At 34.5% G+C, this 15,712-nt stretch overlaps 1 protein-coding gene and 1 pseudogene across 1 annotated transcript; both read right to left on the bottom strand.

The window, feature by feature from the left end:
- Positions 1 to 2,250, bottom strand: part of LOC109132930 — a 3,448-nt pseudogene extending 1,198 nt beyond the window's left edge.
- LOC104789680 (defensin-like protein 222) lies at positions 8,332 to 8,769 on the bottom strand. The gene is made up of 2 exons (XM_010515340.1): positions 8,676 to 8,769; positions 8,332 to 8,579 (listed from the first exon to the last, which is right to left on the bottom strand). The coding sequence occupies exons 1-2, from the start codon at positions 8,722 to 8,724 to the stop codon at positions 8,332 to 8,334; spliced, it is 297 nt and encodes a 98-aa protein (XP_010513642.1). The 5' UTR covers positions 8,725 to 8,769.

Here is a 15,712-nt window from a genome sequence, read left to right as displayed (position 1 = left end):
TCTTGTGGAGTATCCCAGTGAAAAACAGTAACAAGCGGAGTTATGCCTAATTAAAAACACAAGAATTGTATGAAAAACTGAAAAATAAACGTACGATAAGTTATTCATAGTTGACAACTTCTCCTCCTAAAACTGTATTCAAGTTTATGATTAGAAATATATACTACCTCTGTTTCAAAATATAAGATGTTTTGAGTATAACACGCATGTTAAGAAATGACTACTTTTAAAAAAATTTAACCAATTATAAACAAGACTGCATAATATTAAATATTATACTAATCTAAAAATTGCATAGAAACTTGAAAACATCCTATATTATGAAACAAAAAAAATTATCTAAAACATCTTATATTATGAAATGGAGGGAGTGTTTACCATTTTTAAGGAGCTCATCGATGAGGTCATGATAGAACTTGACACCAACTTTGCTCACTCCCTTCTCTTTTCTTCCGTCTGATTATCTATATTAACATTTTGAAGTACATTTTGTGTTATGCCCTTTAAGTTTTGCTTATTTAAATTATTATTTACAATATTAACCCCTAAAAAAATTCCATAAATAATATTGCAGAGAAACTCAAATACTAAATTTTCTTAAATTGACCAATATTTGTTATTTATTGCCATAAAATCTTAACAACATCTATACATTCAGATTTTTTCACAAACAACTCTACCCATAAAAAATTTAACCCATTAAATCTCTAAAACTATATTTATAGATGTTAAAATCTCTCAAATTTAAATGATATACAACAAATTTTTTGTAACAAAAGTTTACAATCTCCATAATTATATTAACATTAATAAATTTCCTAAACCGAAAATCCAATTTTAGAATGATTAGAAAACCAAAATTCATAAATATTTAACTTTAGCAACAAGACATACATTTAATTCAGTATATATTTTATTTAGAAACTGAATATTGTTTGGTAATAATATAAACAACTAAAGTTAAATACAATATTTAAAAATTTATTTATAAAATTGATCTCTACATATTTACACAAAAAATCAATATTTAGAAAATCGTTTAATCAAATACTTTCCTAAATTACATTAAAAAAATCTCTCTACCATCTCTCTTGATTTCTAATTGAGAAGATACAATAAAAATATCTTTAATATTCTAACTTGCTCCCCAAGATTTATTCTCCTAACCATAACCACCTCTATAAATAAATTGTAAGTAGAACAGCTATTGTATTCATCTTAGCAATATAGAGTTCACCTTCTATTATCATTAAAAAGTTTTTCAATAAAACTATGGTTCACTCGGAGATCAGTTTTATTTTTCTCAGTTTTGATTCTTTTTATTTATTTCATGTACATGTGAAGCTTTAGTAGTTTTTAAAATGGTATTTTTGTAGAATATATATATATATATATATATATATATATATAATATGTGAAAAATATGATGTATACAAACGCAAAGGGTTTTCTGGTTGTTTTTGTTATACTTATGTTACTTTTTCTAATTCTCATTGATTATTTTTCTTTTTGTAATATTTCTAATTTTTAATTCTAAATAATCGTAGATTTGAATTGGTTTTTGATTCCTTTATAACTATAGTAAGTAACATTTATATATTAGAACTTTATATAATACTACAAAAATATTTTAAAACCTCTTTGGACAATTTATGTTTAATTCATTTTTAGTCAAAAGTGTTTAATTATACCATATACCACATATAAAATTTTATAAATATGATAAAATGAGAGGGGTTATATAGCAGGACGGTTTCAGATCGACATTAACATAAACTTAAATTTTCTTACATCTAATAAATTTGTCTACAAAACTAAAACAGTAAAACTTAAATTATAAATGTTAAACAAATATTTCAACCAAAACACAATATAAAACTATATTAAACTAGAAAATAAAAATTCATCCAAAATTAAATCTGCATAAATTTTATAAGACATATGAAATACTACCAAAAATAACAAATAAATACAACATAAATTTTTTTTTATAAAAACATAATCCTGCGGTGTATCGCAGGTTAAAACCTAGTATATTAATAATTTTAAAGTCATTTACATAATTATTTATGGAAATTATAATTATAAACTAAATTTTTGAAAAAGTGGAAACTATATATTTACACAATAGATTTATGTAAACTCACGAGGGAATATTCTTGGCCACGCAATAGAAAGACTGAAAGCATCAGAGTTCAATCGTTTCATTAATTGGATATCTTCCTGCAAATATATAGTATATATATTCATCAGCATACATGCATGGAAACGAATGGAATAAATCAGCATATATAACAACAAAATCAATAACTTGTATGTACGTAGTGTTTATAGATTAATGCAAGTACAGTAATAATAATATCTTCAAAAGCGTATATATTCGGTGGCGGTGAGTGAACTTACTAAACTTCTTCTAAAACGATCCGATATGAGATTAGGTCTCAGTTTTTTTTTTCTTGGTTACCCAAAATCAAAAAGTGTATTGTATTTAAGCAACAAATAATCCTTGTAACGATGTTGTAATTTTTTCTCACGCGCGCTACGCACTTTTCTCTTCTCTCCAAAACGATAACGCGATCTGTTTTTTTCTCCCTTCACCTTCGCCGATCTTGGCGTCGGCTCCCACCGGCCACCATGACCAAAAACAAACCCAAAAAGAAACCTCTTTGGGGTATCTCCACTGGATCCCCAAACTTTGTCTCTTCTCATTTGAAGTCTCCATCGCCTGAATCTCCTAGTTCAGCCGGTGAAACTTCTATCTGTTCGCCAGAAACAGAGTTGCCTGATGTCAACGGACAGTCAGCCAACAAAGTTGCTCCAGATTCCTGCCCAATTGCCCCCTCAGGAGAGATTGACGCGGCAATCGCAACTCTCAGATTTCAGAACCTTAGATCCCCAAAATCTGGCGAAACCCTAGATACCCAACACTTAGCTACAACTGCTAACATCTTGGCCACTGTACCTACAACTCAAGCTTTTGCTACAGATGTTGATCAAAATGGCATCGAAGCAAATTCAAACCGGGTAGCACCAAATACCATGGCCCCCCACCCAAGTGAAGAACATCCCTGGAAGGATCTTGTCAATGGTAACTCGACCCACCTAGAGAAAAAAGGAACCCCTTTCACCCTTGAATCTGGCGAGACTTGCGTTACTATCCCAAACTCTGTAATCGAAAAAAAAGAAGGCATGGGACAGTTTTATCATCCGTCAATTCTATGAAGAACCCCCTACTCGCGGTGCAGTTCACGCCATAGTCAACGGAATCTGGAGCCGACAACGTTGAGACATTACTGTCTCCAAAATGGAAGGTCATTCATTTTTGTTCAAGGTCCCTTGTCCAAACGCCTATAGACAAATGCTTAGTCAATGTTTGTGGCAAGTTAATGGACAAACTATGTTCGTCGCAAAGTGGTCTCCAGATATTACTCCGAAGAAGTCGGAGCTGACCCTTGTTCCTGTATGGTTGGAATTTCACGGTGTCCCTCTTGAATTCTTTAATCGAGAAGGACTTGAGCATATTGCAGGACTGGTGGGTCATCCAGTTTGTCTGCACCCTCAAACCGAAAAACTAACCAATATCGAAGTGGCTAAGGTTTATACAGTTATCGATCCACGCAAGCCACTGCAGGAAGCAGTTAATGCTAGGTTCGAGTCAGGACAAATTCGACGAATCTGTGTTTCAAGTCCATGGCTACCGTCCCTCTGCAGTCACTGCAAAAAGGTGGGACACACTATCTCTCGATGCACAAAAGCCCCTCCCACATGTACCCTTTGCGGTTCGGTGAAGCATATTGTGTCCTCTTGCCCCAGGGAAAAAAAAAGAAAAGAAAGCTGGCAAAGCTCCGATCCAAAGTCAGCTATCAATTATTGAAGTGACTAAAGCGCAAACCGACACTGCAACGGCTCCATTGCCAAATGCAGCTCTCAAGACATATCCACCTAGCACCAGCGATCATGAGCTTGGTGAAGCTAGTACTAAGACTTCATCCTTCCCTCCGGTGAGGAAGTCTCTTCCCCAAAACAAAGACAAGAGCTACCAGATGAGTCTGGATGAAGGTACACTCTATGTGGATCTGACTGCCAACTTGTTTTCTCACCTGCTGCCAACCGGGGATAAGATAAGTGAGCAAGGTGCACACTCTGACCAAGATACAATCTCTGGGGATGATGACAATCCAGATGAAAACTCAGATAGGTTCCTCCAGGTCATCTACAAACGTTTGAAGAAGAAAAAGGAGAATAGAGCTAGGGCAGGAGGCCCTAAAATCCTCTAAACCAATATCCCTTTTATGGATATTTTTTGTCGTAATGTAAGAGGTCTAAACAACCCTGTAAAGCGGAGAAATCTACAGAAATGGCTAAAGGTACATAAGCCTCTTTTTGGTGGAGTTATTGAAACTCGTGTAAGCCCGGAGAAAATACAATATATCTGTATGAGTGTTAGTCCAGGGTGGTTGGCGGTTAATAACAATGAATACTCGGATCTTGGAAAAATCTGGGTTATATGGCACCCCTCAGTTCAGGTGTCAGTTTTGTCTAAATCATTACAAATGATAGTTTGCATGGTTAAGCTTCCATTTGTTCCCACAGAGATGGTGGTCTCGATAGTCTATGCCTCTTCATCATCCAGTGAAGAGAGAAAACTTTTATGGTCAGAGCTCGAAGACCTGGCTGCTTCTCCTGCTCTCGTAAACAAACCTTGGATAGTTCTTGGGGCCTTCAACCAAATTTTGCACCCTCATGAACAATCGGTACCACACTCAAAATCTTCTACAAGAGGCATGCGAGACCTAAGTCAATGTCTGATAAACTCACAATTATGTGACCTCTCGTTTTGTGGTAACACTTTTACGTGGTCGAATAACTACGATGTGGGCTTGATCGCAAAAAAGCTAGACCGAGTGCTAGTAAATGACTTGTGACTATGGATGTTTCCCAATTCCCTCAGTGTGTTTGGGGAACTAGGTTTCTCGGATCACAGCCCATGCTGTCTCTTCCTGGATGTTAACAAACAGAAGCAGAAGCTACCTTTCAAGTTTCTGACAATGTTAAACCAACATCCCGATTTTGCGCCTCTCATCAAGCTGTGGTGGAATGCTCTGACTTTTGATTGTTTGAAAATGCTCAAGCTTTCCAAGAAACTCAAGGAGATCAAGGGTGTAATCAGAGACTTCAAAAAGGAAAACTACTCCGCACTTGAAAAGAGGGTAAGTGAAGCGTATGAGGTACTTCTCTCCTACCAGAATTTATTGCTGAGCTCTCCTTTGGCTCAAGCACTGCATGAGGAAAAGCAAGCTCTTCTAACATGGTCATTTCTGGCGAGAACAGAGGAAACCTTCTTAAGGCAGAAATCTCGAATATGCTGGCTGGAGGAAGGGGACAAAAACTCAAAATTCTTTCATAGAGTGATCATGTCTCGTCAAGCTCAAAATCAAATCTTGTTCCTCACCGATGAGAAAGAGCAAATTGTTGACTCCAAAGAAAGAATTCAGAGCCTTGCAGTTGAGTTCTTTCAGAGAACCCTAGGATCTCAATCCAATGCGACCCCCCCCCCCTTTCAGCTGAGGATCTAGCCTCTTTTCTTCCCCAACGATGCTCCTCAGCAGCAATCCAAGCTCTCTCCTCTCCATTCACCCCTAATGAGATTAATTCTATTGTGTTCTCTCTACCCAAGAACAAAGCCCCTGGTCCTGATGGTTATTGCGTTGAATTTTTCACGGCTCATTGGGAAGTAGTTGGACCAGACGTAACTGAAGCTGTCTTGGAGTTCTATAATTCTGAAAGGATACTGGAGCAACAGAACTCAACTATTCTAACTCTTATTCCAAAGACCCCAAACGTTTTGAGGATGACAGACTTTAGACTGATCGATTGCTGTAACACTATCTACAAAGTGATATCAAAGCATTTGGCCAACAGGCTAAAAACAGTTCTTCCGGATCTTATATCGAGCTCCCAGTCTGCTTTCATACCAGGTTGCCTCTTGGTAGAAAACGTCCTACTTGCTACGGAGTTAGTTCAAGGGTACAACCAGAAAAATGTTTCTCCTCGTGGAATGCTGAAAGTGGATCTCAAAAAAGCCTTCGACTCAGTTCACTGGGAGTTTATGATCAATACGCTCAAAGCAATGAACTTCCTAGATCATTTTTCAAACTGATTGCTGAATGTATCACGACCCCGCGTTTCTCAGTCTCAGTAAATGGTGAATCTTGTGGCTTCTTCAAGAGTGCAAAGGGACTCAGACAAGGCGATCCAATCTCTCCATACTTATTCACTCTCGCTATGGAAGTCTTCACCCAGTTGCTGAATAGTGCTTTCAATAGGGGTCTTATTGGTCTTCACCCTAACGCCTCAAACCCTAAGCTAACTCATCTGGCATTTGCTGATGATATTATGATATTTTTTGATGGTCAGCAAAACTCCCTGGATGGCATCACAAGTGTTTTACAAAGCTTTGCTGAAATCTCTGGACTCGCTATGAACAAAACAAAGACAGAGCTTTTCATTGCAGGAGTGAACCAAGCTGAAACTAATAGAATTGCTACTATTGGCTTCAACTTAGATTCACTCCCATTTGTTACCTCGACCTCCCCTTGATGCATAGAAAGCTTCGAGTTTTGGAGTTTAGACCCTTGCTAGACAATATCAAAAGAAGATTCGCCAGTTGGTCTGCCAGGGCACTATCCTATGCGGGAAGAAGAGAGCTAATCTCCACAGTTATATACGGTACAATCAACTTTTGGGCTTCTGCATTCATACTTCCCAACGCGTGCATCAAACAAATTGAGAGTCTTTGCTCGAGGTTCCTATGGTCTGGGGACATAACAAAAAAAACTTATGCAAAAGTTGTCTAGAAATCTCTATGCTTACCAAAGGAGGAAGGAGGACTGGGGTTTCGATGTCTCTCAATGTGGAACAAAACTCTTTGTCTAAAATTGATTTGGCGCTTATTTTCTGCGGGAGATTCTCTCTGGGCTAAGTGGATCAAAAACAACAAGCTCAAGGACAAATTGTTTTGGTTGATTGATGCAAAGAAGCAAACCTCCTGGACCTGGAAAACGCTTCTACACCTCTGACCTCTGGCACACCTCTTTCTTCGAAGCGAAGTGAGTAATGGCAATCTGACAAGCTTCTGGTATGATTGGTGGACACCCTTCGGACCGCTCATCACCTTCCTGGGTCCCTCAGGTTCTTCTCAAACGGGGATACCTTTATCGAGCATAGTGGCAAGGGCTAGCACTGCAATGATTTAGAACATTCGCCCTGCAAGATCACCTCAGGCAGAGCAGTTGCAGATTCATCTCACAACAGTTCAGCACCCAACACCCAACAAAGCAGATGATTCTTTTTTCTGGAATACAGAGGATAATTATTCAAACACGTTCAGCATCAAGAAGACTTAGGAGGCTCTACGATACAGAAAAGATGCTTTAACATGGACACAGCAAGTTTGGTTCAAAGGCGCTATACCGCGACACGCTTTTCATCTGTGGCTTACTCACCTCGACAGACTCCCAACAAGATCAAGATTGGCTGGCTGGGGAATGCAAATTGAAATGTCATGTTGCTTATGTGGTCTTTTTCACGAAACGAGAGACCACCTATTTATCCATTGTGATTATAGTGAGGCTATGTGGTCTGAGGTTACAAGAAAATTTGCTTGCACTCCTTTCGTTTTCCATACATGGGATGTCCTGACGTCTTGGATGGACATATTCGATGGTACCAAAAAGAAAGCCTTTTGGAAAACTTTTTCGACTAAGAGTGTCGGTTTTTGGACACACGGGGCCATCTGCTGTGGCTTGAGAGCCGCAGAGGGTTAAGATCAGAAGCAATCCCACGAGCGGAAATTTTGGCAACCCCATTTTATTCTAGGTTGTTTTTGCAAGCTCAAAGGAAAAATATTAGTGAGGAAGCACATGCACAGCTCTTTAAATAGTAGTACCCCAACTCAATGTGATCATTACTAAGGAAATTAGGAATACAGAATACATACAGAAATGTGAACGGTCACTTATTATAATTTTAATTACCATGCTAGTCAGTTAATTTATTCATTGAAGATTCCTAAAGATATATTGATATAATTATATATATATATATATATTATACAAGGAAAATTGAGGCAACAAAAATCAATTAAAAAAAAGATGACTGTAACATTTGAGTAATGTCTATGTTATAATAATATTATATATCAAGTGCAAGATAGACCGGTATCAATGGCGCTTAAAATGATATGTACTATAAATTCAATATAAAGAGATAAATTCAAATAGAAGATAAATTCGTTTTGCTTTATTTTATATATAACTGTTCAGAGAATAATTACAATCCAACATCACGAATAGAGCAATGACAAATAAATGATGTACATTGACCAGTAACCCGTTTTCTTCTCAAACAATAATGTGCACATTCTTGGCAGAAACCAATTACATTTCTAGCAGTCGAAACACCAATATGTTCATCTGATGGAAGTTCATCTATATTAAAATTAATTTGAGGACTTGCTGCTGAATACAAAAAATCAGCTTTTCTTTCCAAATATGTTTTTGCCTTGATATTTGACATACCTATATTATTTTTTTTTAAATTATGTTATAAAATTAGCATTTCACAAGACTTAAACAAATTTATATAGTATCGTCGTTAACAAAGATTAAACTTACATGATAAAACAATAACTAGAAGAGTTGAAAACAAGACACTTTTCTTCATTTTATGTAATAAAGTTCTAAAAGAAAGATTTTTGAATTATTTCTTTTGCCAATATTTTGAATTTTTGTTGTGTAGTTCTTAAAAGTAGATAATACCATATTTATATCGATTTTACTTACGTTACATCTGAGTTAATATGTTAATTAACGTTTTGTTATAAATGAAAGTTAAAGAGAGTATTCAAATTAAATTATAGCTTTGTTTGAACTTATTCTTAGAGATGCGTTTATTATACATGTTAATTATCTTCATATCTTTTAAGTGAAAGTTTTATTAAAATTAAATTGCAAATTTGTTATGGAAAATATATAGCACGGTAAATAAGAATGCAACTATTATAAGATAACAAAAAAATGGTTGTTATGAAAAAATTTATGATATTTTTTTGGGAAAAACTAGATTAACCTAAATTAAGAGATTGATTACTAAATTAACTTGTAAAATGTGAGGGTTAGTTGGGTGATTTTTTTTGGCCCAAAATACCCTTTCTGCTTTGATAGAAAAATAAGAAAGTCAAATTTACCCTCATAATATTTTTTATTAAATTAAATTATTTTTAAAATTCTGTTGGACTAGTTGTGACAGATTTGTTTGTGTATCTCATACTTGTTTTTACATAGCAGATTTATTTTTGCATGGCAGATTTTGCATGACAATGAGACAATCCGACCCTATTTAAAAAAATATATATATATTAATCAAACACCCATAATACTTAATTAAACCAACTCACAAACCAACCAATAATAAACCAACGATATCCAACTCCAATTACAACATAAACCAATCATTAATATGTACATCGGAAACATATAAAATAACCATGAATCTAATAGATTTATATCCAATATTCCAACAACACAAACATTAGGCCTGGACACTCGGGTAACCCGTTCCGGTTCGGATAAATGGGTTTAGAATAATAGAACCCACTGAATATTTATTTGATATAGGAGTTCGGTTCGGTTAGGGTACTATCGAATTCGGGTCGGTTTAGATACCAAATTTAAAAACCTGACTAGTACCTGAACTACCGGGTACATGAAAAAAAATCTTTAAAATAAATTTAGCTAAATTTTGACTTATTTAACAAATAATTTTAGATAGTTTTGACTTATTTAACAACTAATTTTAGATAGTTTGATTATTTTTATATTTAGGTATAAAACTAATTGAAATATTCAAAATTATAATCCTAATTTTGGGTAATTGAATTATATTAATGCTAAATATTATATTTTTCCTTATTTCTCTCCAAAAATTCACTGGAGAACTTCTCCTTCTTTCTCTCAAAATCAATTCTTTTAATCTTCTTCGCAAACCGGGGTGTCATAGCTAGTTTGGTTATTTTTTTTGCCTATAATACTTTTTTTGCTTTGTTAGGGAAAATAAGAAAGTTGAATTTACCCTCCCAGCTTTTTAAAAACAGAATCAACATATTTTCAAAAGTTTGTCGGACTAGTTGTGACAGATTTGTTTGTGTAAGACAGATTTGTTTTTGCACAATAAATTTATTTTTGCATGACAGATTTTTTATGACAAGACTTATTTTGGACGAGATATTTTTGAAAGATAGTTAGCACAGATTTATAATGAACTAGATTAGGACATGCTCGTTGCGCAGGTTTTAAAAATGTCTACTAAAATAAAATTTTAAAAGAATTTATTAAAAATTTTAACTTATAAAATATATTTCCAGAAAGAAATATATAAATATTCCTAGTTAAAGACTTAAAGATAAGTTTTTTACTTTAATACACTGATTTATATTTTTACTAGTATTTCATCCCGTGCTAATGCACGATCACATTTTTGCAAACAATATACATAAATAAAATTTACATATATAAATAACTTAAAACTCACAAAGAAAAATTGATTAACCACAAATATATGAAAAATTAAATTAGATTAAATAGAAAAGAAATTACATTAATCTAATTTAAAATTAACTCTTTCAGTACAAATATTAGTTTAAACTTTAAAGCTTCATGTTTTACTTCATTGTGTTCTCTTCTTATATTTTTTTCCTAATTTTTAACATGCTCTTGTGGCTTATTTGGCTTCTTACATCAAGTAATTCATTCACAATTTCCATCTGCAAACAATTTTATATATCAAACTAAAACAATAAAAAAAGAATCAGCATGTAATACAGAAATATTTGTAGGCAAATAAAAAGTTAAAAATTAGTACGAAACAATGGAAAACTAATTGAATGACCAACATTACATTACTCGTTAGTTAGCCAATAGATGATTCTTTATTACGTAATAAGTGTATTAAATTTAAATGACATAGATGATAAATGTTATACATTAGACATGCCTAAACCATCAAAGTTTCGTCGGACATGTTTTAAGACTTTTCCAACCAGTATTGAGAATAAAATTTTTGTTTTTGTCATAAGGAAGAGTTTGAAAAAGTTACCTTAGAAACTAATTTAATTGGTGAATTTGATTGTGACCGTCGTCTGAGATTACCTATTTTCATGGTATATGCCAACATCTAGGAAGTAAAAAAATGTGAATATGTGAATTACAAAGACTTTGGACTAACTGAAATTACTGATACTTACATGTAGCCGAAATATTTCTGTTATTTTTGTTATAGAATTTGGATTCTATCATCACTCCATGTTCCTTTAGCCTCTACACAAAGGTAGATACATTAATTTTAATAACCAAAACTCAGAATGAAATTATAGAGAAAAAGTGTTGGAGTACTCACAATATAATAAACGTTGAAACTTGAAACTGATAACGATGAAAAATCTTTTTTTTTTTTCTATCGAGTGAGAGTTTTTCTGATGATTGTGTGGAGAAACTGATAAATATAAGGGTACAAAAAGGTACATACTACAGATCGTGGACTAAGAAGAAGATCATGGGCGCAGAAAATGTGGAGGTAACTTCTTTCTTTTTTGTGACTTATCACTTATCCAAAAATCATACGATACTTTTACTTGCGATTTTTTATTTGTTTTTCTTTAAATTGTTCAATTTTCCAGTGGTAAAATTTTGTTGGTCATGTGACTTGTGATTTATAAGATAAATGATATCTTAAAATTATTATAACAATTATTACAATAATCTAAAGCTATATTATCTGCCACCAAAAATTTTTTAGAACATTAATCATTATGAATAGTACTACGGGAGGTCAAACCGAGGACCAAGCAGAGGAGTAGCTAGTCAACCAAGGACCAATATTGTCAAATTTGAAAAATGTTCCGCAACTTATTCATATTTTACATGGAGTTAACCCGCCAAAACGTTATTTTATTAGAATCCACGTACAATTTTACTATATGTTTTACCACTAAAAATTTGTTCTTACATCCAAAAATATTTTAATGTTAAAATTTGCTCTTTATCCCCACCTATAGAATAACTTTGTGAACCAATTAAACCAATTTTTGTTCATTTACTTTCAATTCGATGTAGTTCCTTTTCACTACTAAAATATGTTTGTGACAGTTTGTATAACCACTAAAATATTTCTTCAAAATTGTTTACTTAAAAATATTGTGGATAAAAAGAAAAAATATATATATACGATTGCAATGGGTTTATGACCAACCTAATAAATTTTGAGAAATTGAAAGATATTTAATGAAATTAAAAATTGAAAATTATAAGCACGATTATATATGAGTCTAAGATAATTTAGAGATATAAAATAGAAACTAAAAAACAATTTAAAAATACTACAACATTAAAAAAATTAAGAAAAAAATAAATATTAATCTTACATATCATTAACTAAAGAAACAAATTCAAAATAATATAATAAAGAAATTTTAAAATCATCACGAATTTCTAATAAGAAATCAAATTTAAATAAATAATATAATTAAAACCTAAGAATACTACAACATAATTAAATTAAAATATTAAAAAAGAAAGAATAAACAAATATTGATGGTTAGTAGATTTCCTTTTTACAATAGGTTTAAAACTTTTACTTTTTAATTCTTTTTAATATTTTAGTAAATTTAGAATTGACACATGTCAACATCTTTTTGGTACAAATAACACATATTATAATCTTGTTAATGAGTAGCCTTGACATCAAACCTTATATAGTAAGATAATTATATATATATATTAGGAAAATTGAGGCAACAAAAATTAATTTAAAAAAAAAAATGACTGAAATATCTGAGTAATGTCTATGTTATAATAATATTATCAAGTGCAAGAATTAATAAGAAATAATATTGATTAAGTACTCTAGTTTGACAAGCACATGATTATTACTATGTACTTCCATATTCATATTATATGTTTATGTATATCATACTATATAGTGTACATTACTTTTTTACAATATGTTAATACTTAATACTCTGATTAGCATCTAGTAGACTTACTCCCTCTAATGGCTGCACAAGGCGACTCTATGGTTTCTGGTCCAAACGAACAAGATGCAATGATGATGGACGTGGGTGGAAGGGATCGCCCGCCAGAGGATCGTCCGGATGGATCTCGTTTGTGGGTGCAAAAAGTGATTGGGAGTAACGCAGGGGGTATGCATGTTCCGGAGGAGATCTTGGATGATGCTTTTGTGGAGGATAGAGTTCAGTTAGAGTTTTCTGATAGGGATGATAGGGAACCGGTAGTTACAATTGGACAGGAAGTTTTGGAGGTGATGCATGGCTTATGGAAGAAATGTATGATTGTTAAGGTATTTGGGAGGCATGTATCTATACATGTTCTGAGTAGGAAGTTGCGGGAGTTGTGGAAGCCCTGCGGAGCGATGCACATCCTTGATTTGCCGCGACAGTTCTTCATGATTCGGTTCGAGGATGAAGACGAATACATGGCGGCGTGATAACAAGATTTTCACCTAGGGTATCAATTCCCTGTGCAGTTGTAGTACAAAGGATTATCAATCCAAATGGTTGTTATGCTAGCAGATAAGATATGATCAGAACAGAGCAATTCAAGCCAAGCAATAGTGGGGTTTTTCTAACAACCTAAAATAAGCAAAAGTAAATAAAAGAACAAGAACCACACGACCTAAGTACTCGATGCAAGCATTCGGGTACAGGATCGGGTGGGATGATCGAATCAAGTAGACAAGGATGAACAGCTCGAAGGTATACACGAAGCTGGTGATCGAGTACCAGTTCGGGTAAGGGGTCGAGTTATAGAATAAAACTAAACAATCAAGATAAGAAAGCTCCTAAGGAAGGGGTAATCGACTCATAAGTGCTCCTGGCCAATTTGGGATGTCCTACATGCCTCAAGCAAATATTCCCTAGACAATGAACCTCTTAATTCTTGCTAAAACACTCTCGTGATAGAAACAATCAACCTTAGTCACTCCCCTACCCAACTCTCGTTGGAGAAACATGACCAAGCACGCATTACAATCCGTATCATTATTGTCAATAAACTCCTTACACATCTAATTTCTTAGGCTAAGTGAGTAAATCTCCAGCATTGATTGATTCAAGCATTTCAACAACATCTCTCGATACCAAAACACCATAGATCTAATCTCAACCTCTCGGTCTGAAAATAGTATTAAGAACATCAATCTAGAAAGGAGTTTATATAAAGTAAACGTTCAAGCTAAGACATTCTAACTGATCAAGAACACATATTTGTCTATCCCATCCTTAGAAACTTTGATTCACTACTCAGATCTCATCGTGAAAGACATAAAAACACAAATGAATGAAAATTGCATTGTATTAAATTAAGATAAAAAGTGGTAGAGTACAGAATCGAAATTGAAAGGAATATGAAAAGAAAATAAAATCGAATCCCAACAAAGTGGAAAAAGTGTTTGAGTCGCTCAATCTCTCTCTCAGAAGCTCTCGCTCTCTGTTCTGAGTGTCTCCGGCGTGCTAGGGCGAGAGGAAGAAGAGGGGAGGTTATATATGGAAACCCTTTTAACCTAGCTGTCCAGTTCTGCCCGAGGGTCTGCTCGAGGCGGTGCACGAGGTTCAAGTTGGGTAGGGCTTCTTGTTCTTCCTACTTTTAGATCCTCTTTGATCGGGTTGAGGTTCGGACTGTTCTTCTTGCACGATCACTCCTTCGGTACATGCTCGGGTTTTACCTCATTCTTTCCCATTTTGGGCTCTAAAGCACTTGTTTTCATCCAAAATGCATAAATGCAACAATGCAGCATCCTAAATGGCCTAAATGCAAATTTCTACAGTTAAGGACCTAAAAATGCTAAGGTTAGAGTATATATAATGCAAATTATGGACAAAAAAGGGTGTCTAAAACATGCAAATTAGAGAGTTACCACGGCGTTAACTGGTGGACTATTGAAAGTGTTTGGGAGTTATTTGTTGGTGCAAGCATGGTCACCGGAGTTTGATCCGGTGCGGGATGAGATTGTTACCACACCAGTGTGGATTAGGCTATCGAATAAGTCGATTCTAATAAGGATTGCACGAGGATTGGGTAAGCCAATTAGGGTGGATCTTACCACTCTAAAATTTGATCGTTTTGCAAGGATATGTGTGGAAGTTAATCTGCAGAAGCCTCTCAAAGGGACAATCATGATTAATAGATCAAGATACTTTGTGTCATATGAAGGCCTATCAAAAAAAAATTTGTGTTAGGGACTTTATGGTCATATGATACATGCTTGTCCGAAGCTGGCAATGGACAAAGTGTCGGATCCAGTGGTGAATGGTCCGGCTGTGGTGAGTAGTCGGGGCGGTAACTTCGTCAGATGATGCCTTTACGACGGTCAGAAAAGCAAATCGGCTGAATGAGCCGGTGGTTCTGGAACCAACGATTGGGATGGTGGCTCCTAGCATTAATGGAGGATGGAATATTTGGGAACCGTTAAGGAATACTGAGGTAGGAAATATTCCTTTATCGAACAGATTTGGTAGTTTTCTTGGGGATTCACCATCTGAGGATATCGGGTTGGCATAAACGACTTCAGGTTGAGAAGGATATTATTGGTCGTGCTGATGGACTCAGTATGAACAGGGATTTTTTTGACAGATCGGAAG

This window comes from Camelina sativa, chromosome 5 (genome assembly GCF_000633955.1).
Source record: "Camelina sativa cultivar DH55 chromosome 5, Cs, whole genome shotgun sequence".
Lineage (NCBI taxonomy): Eukaryota > Viridiplantae > Streptophyta > Magnoliopsida > Brassicales > Brassicaceae > Camelina > Camelina sativa.
This window is presented reverse-complemented; position numbering and strand designations above follow the sequence as displayed.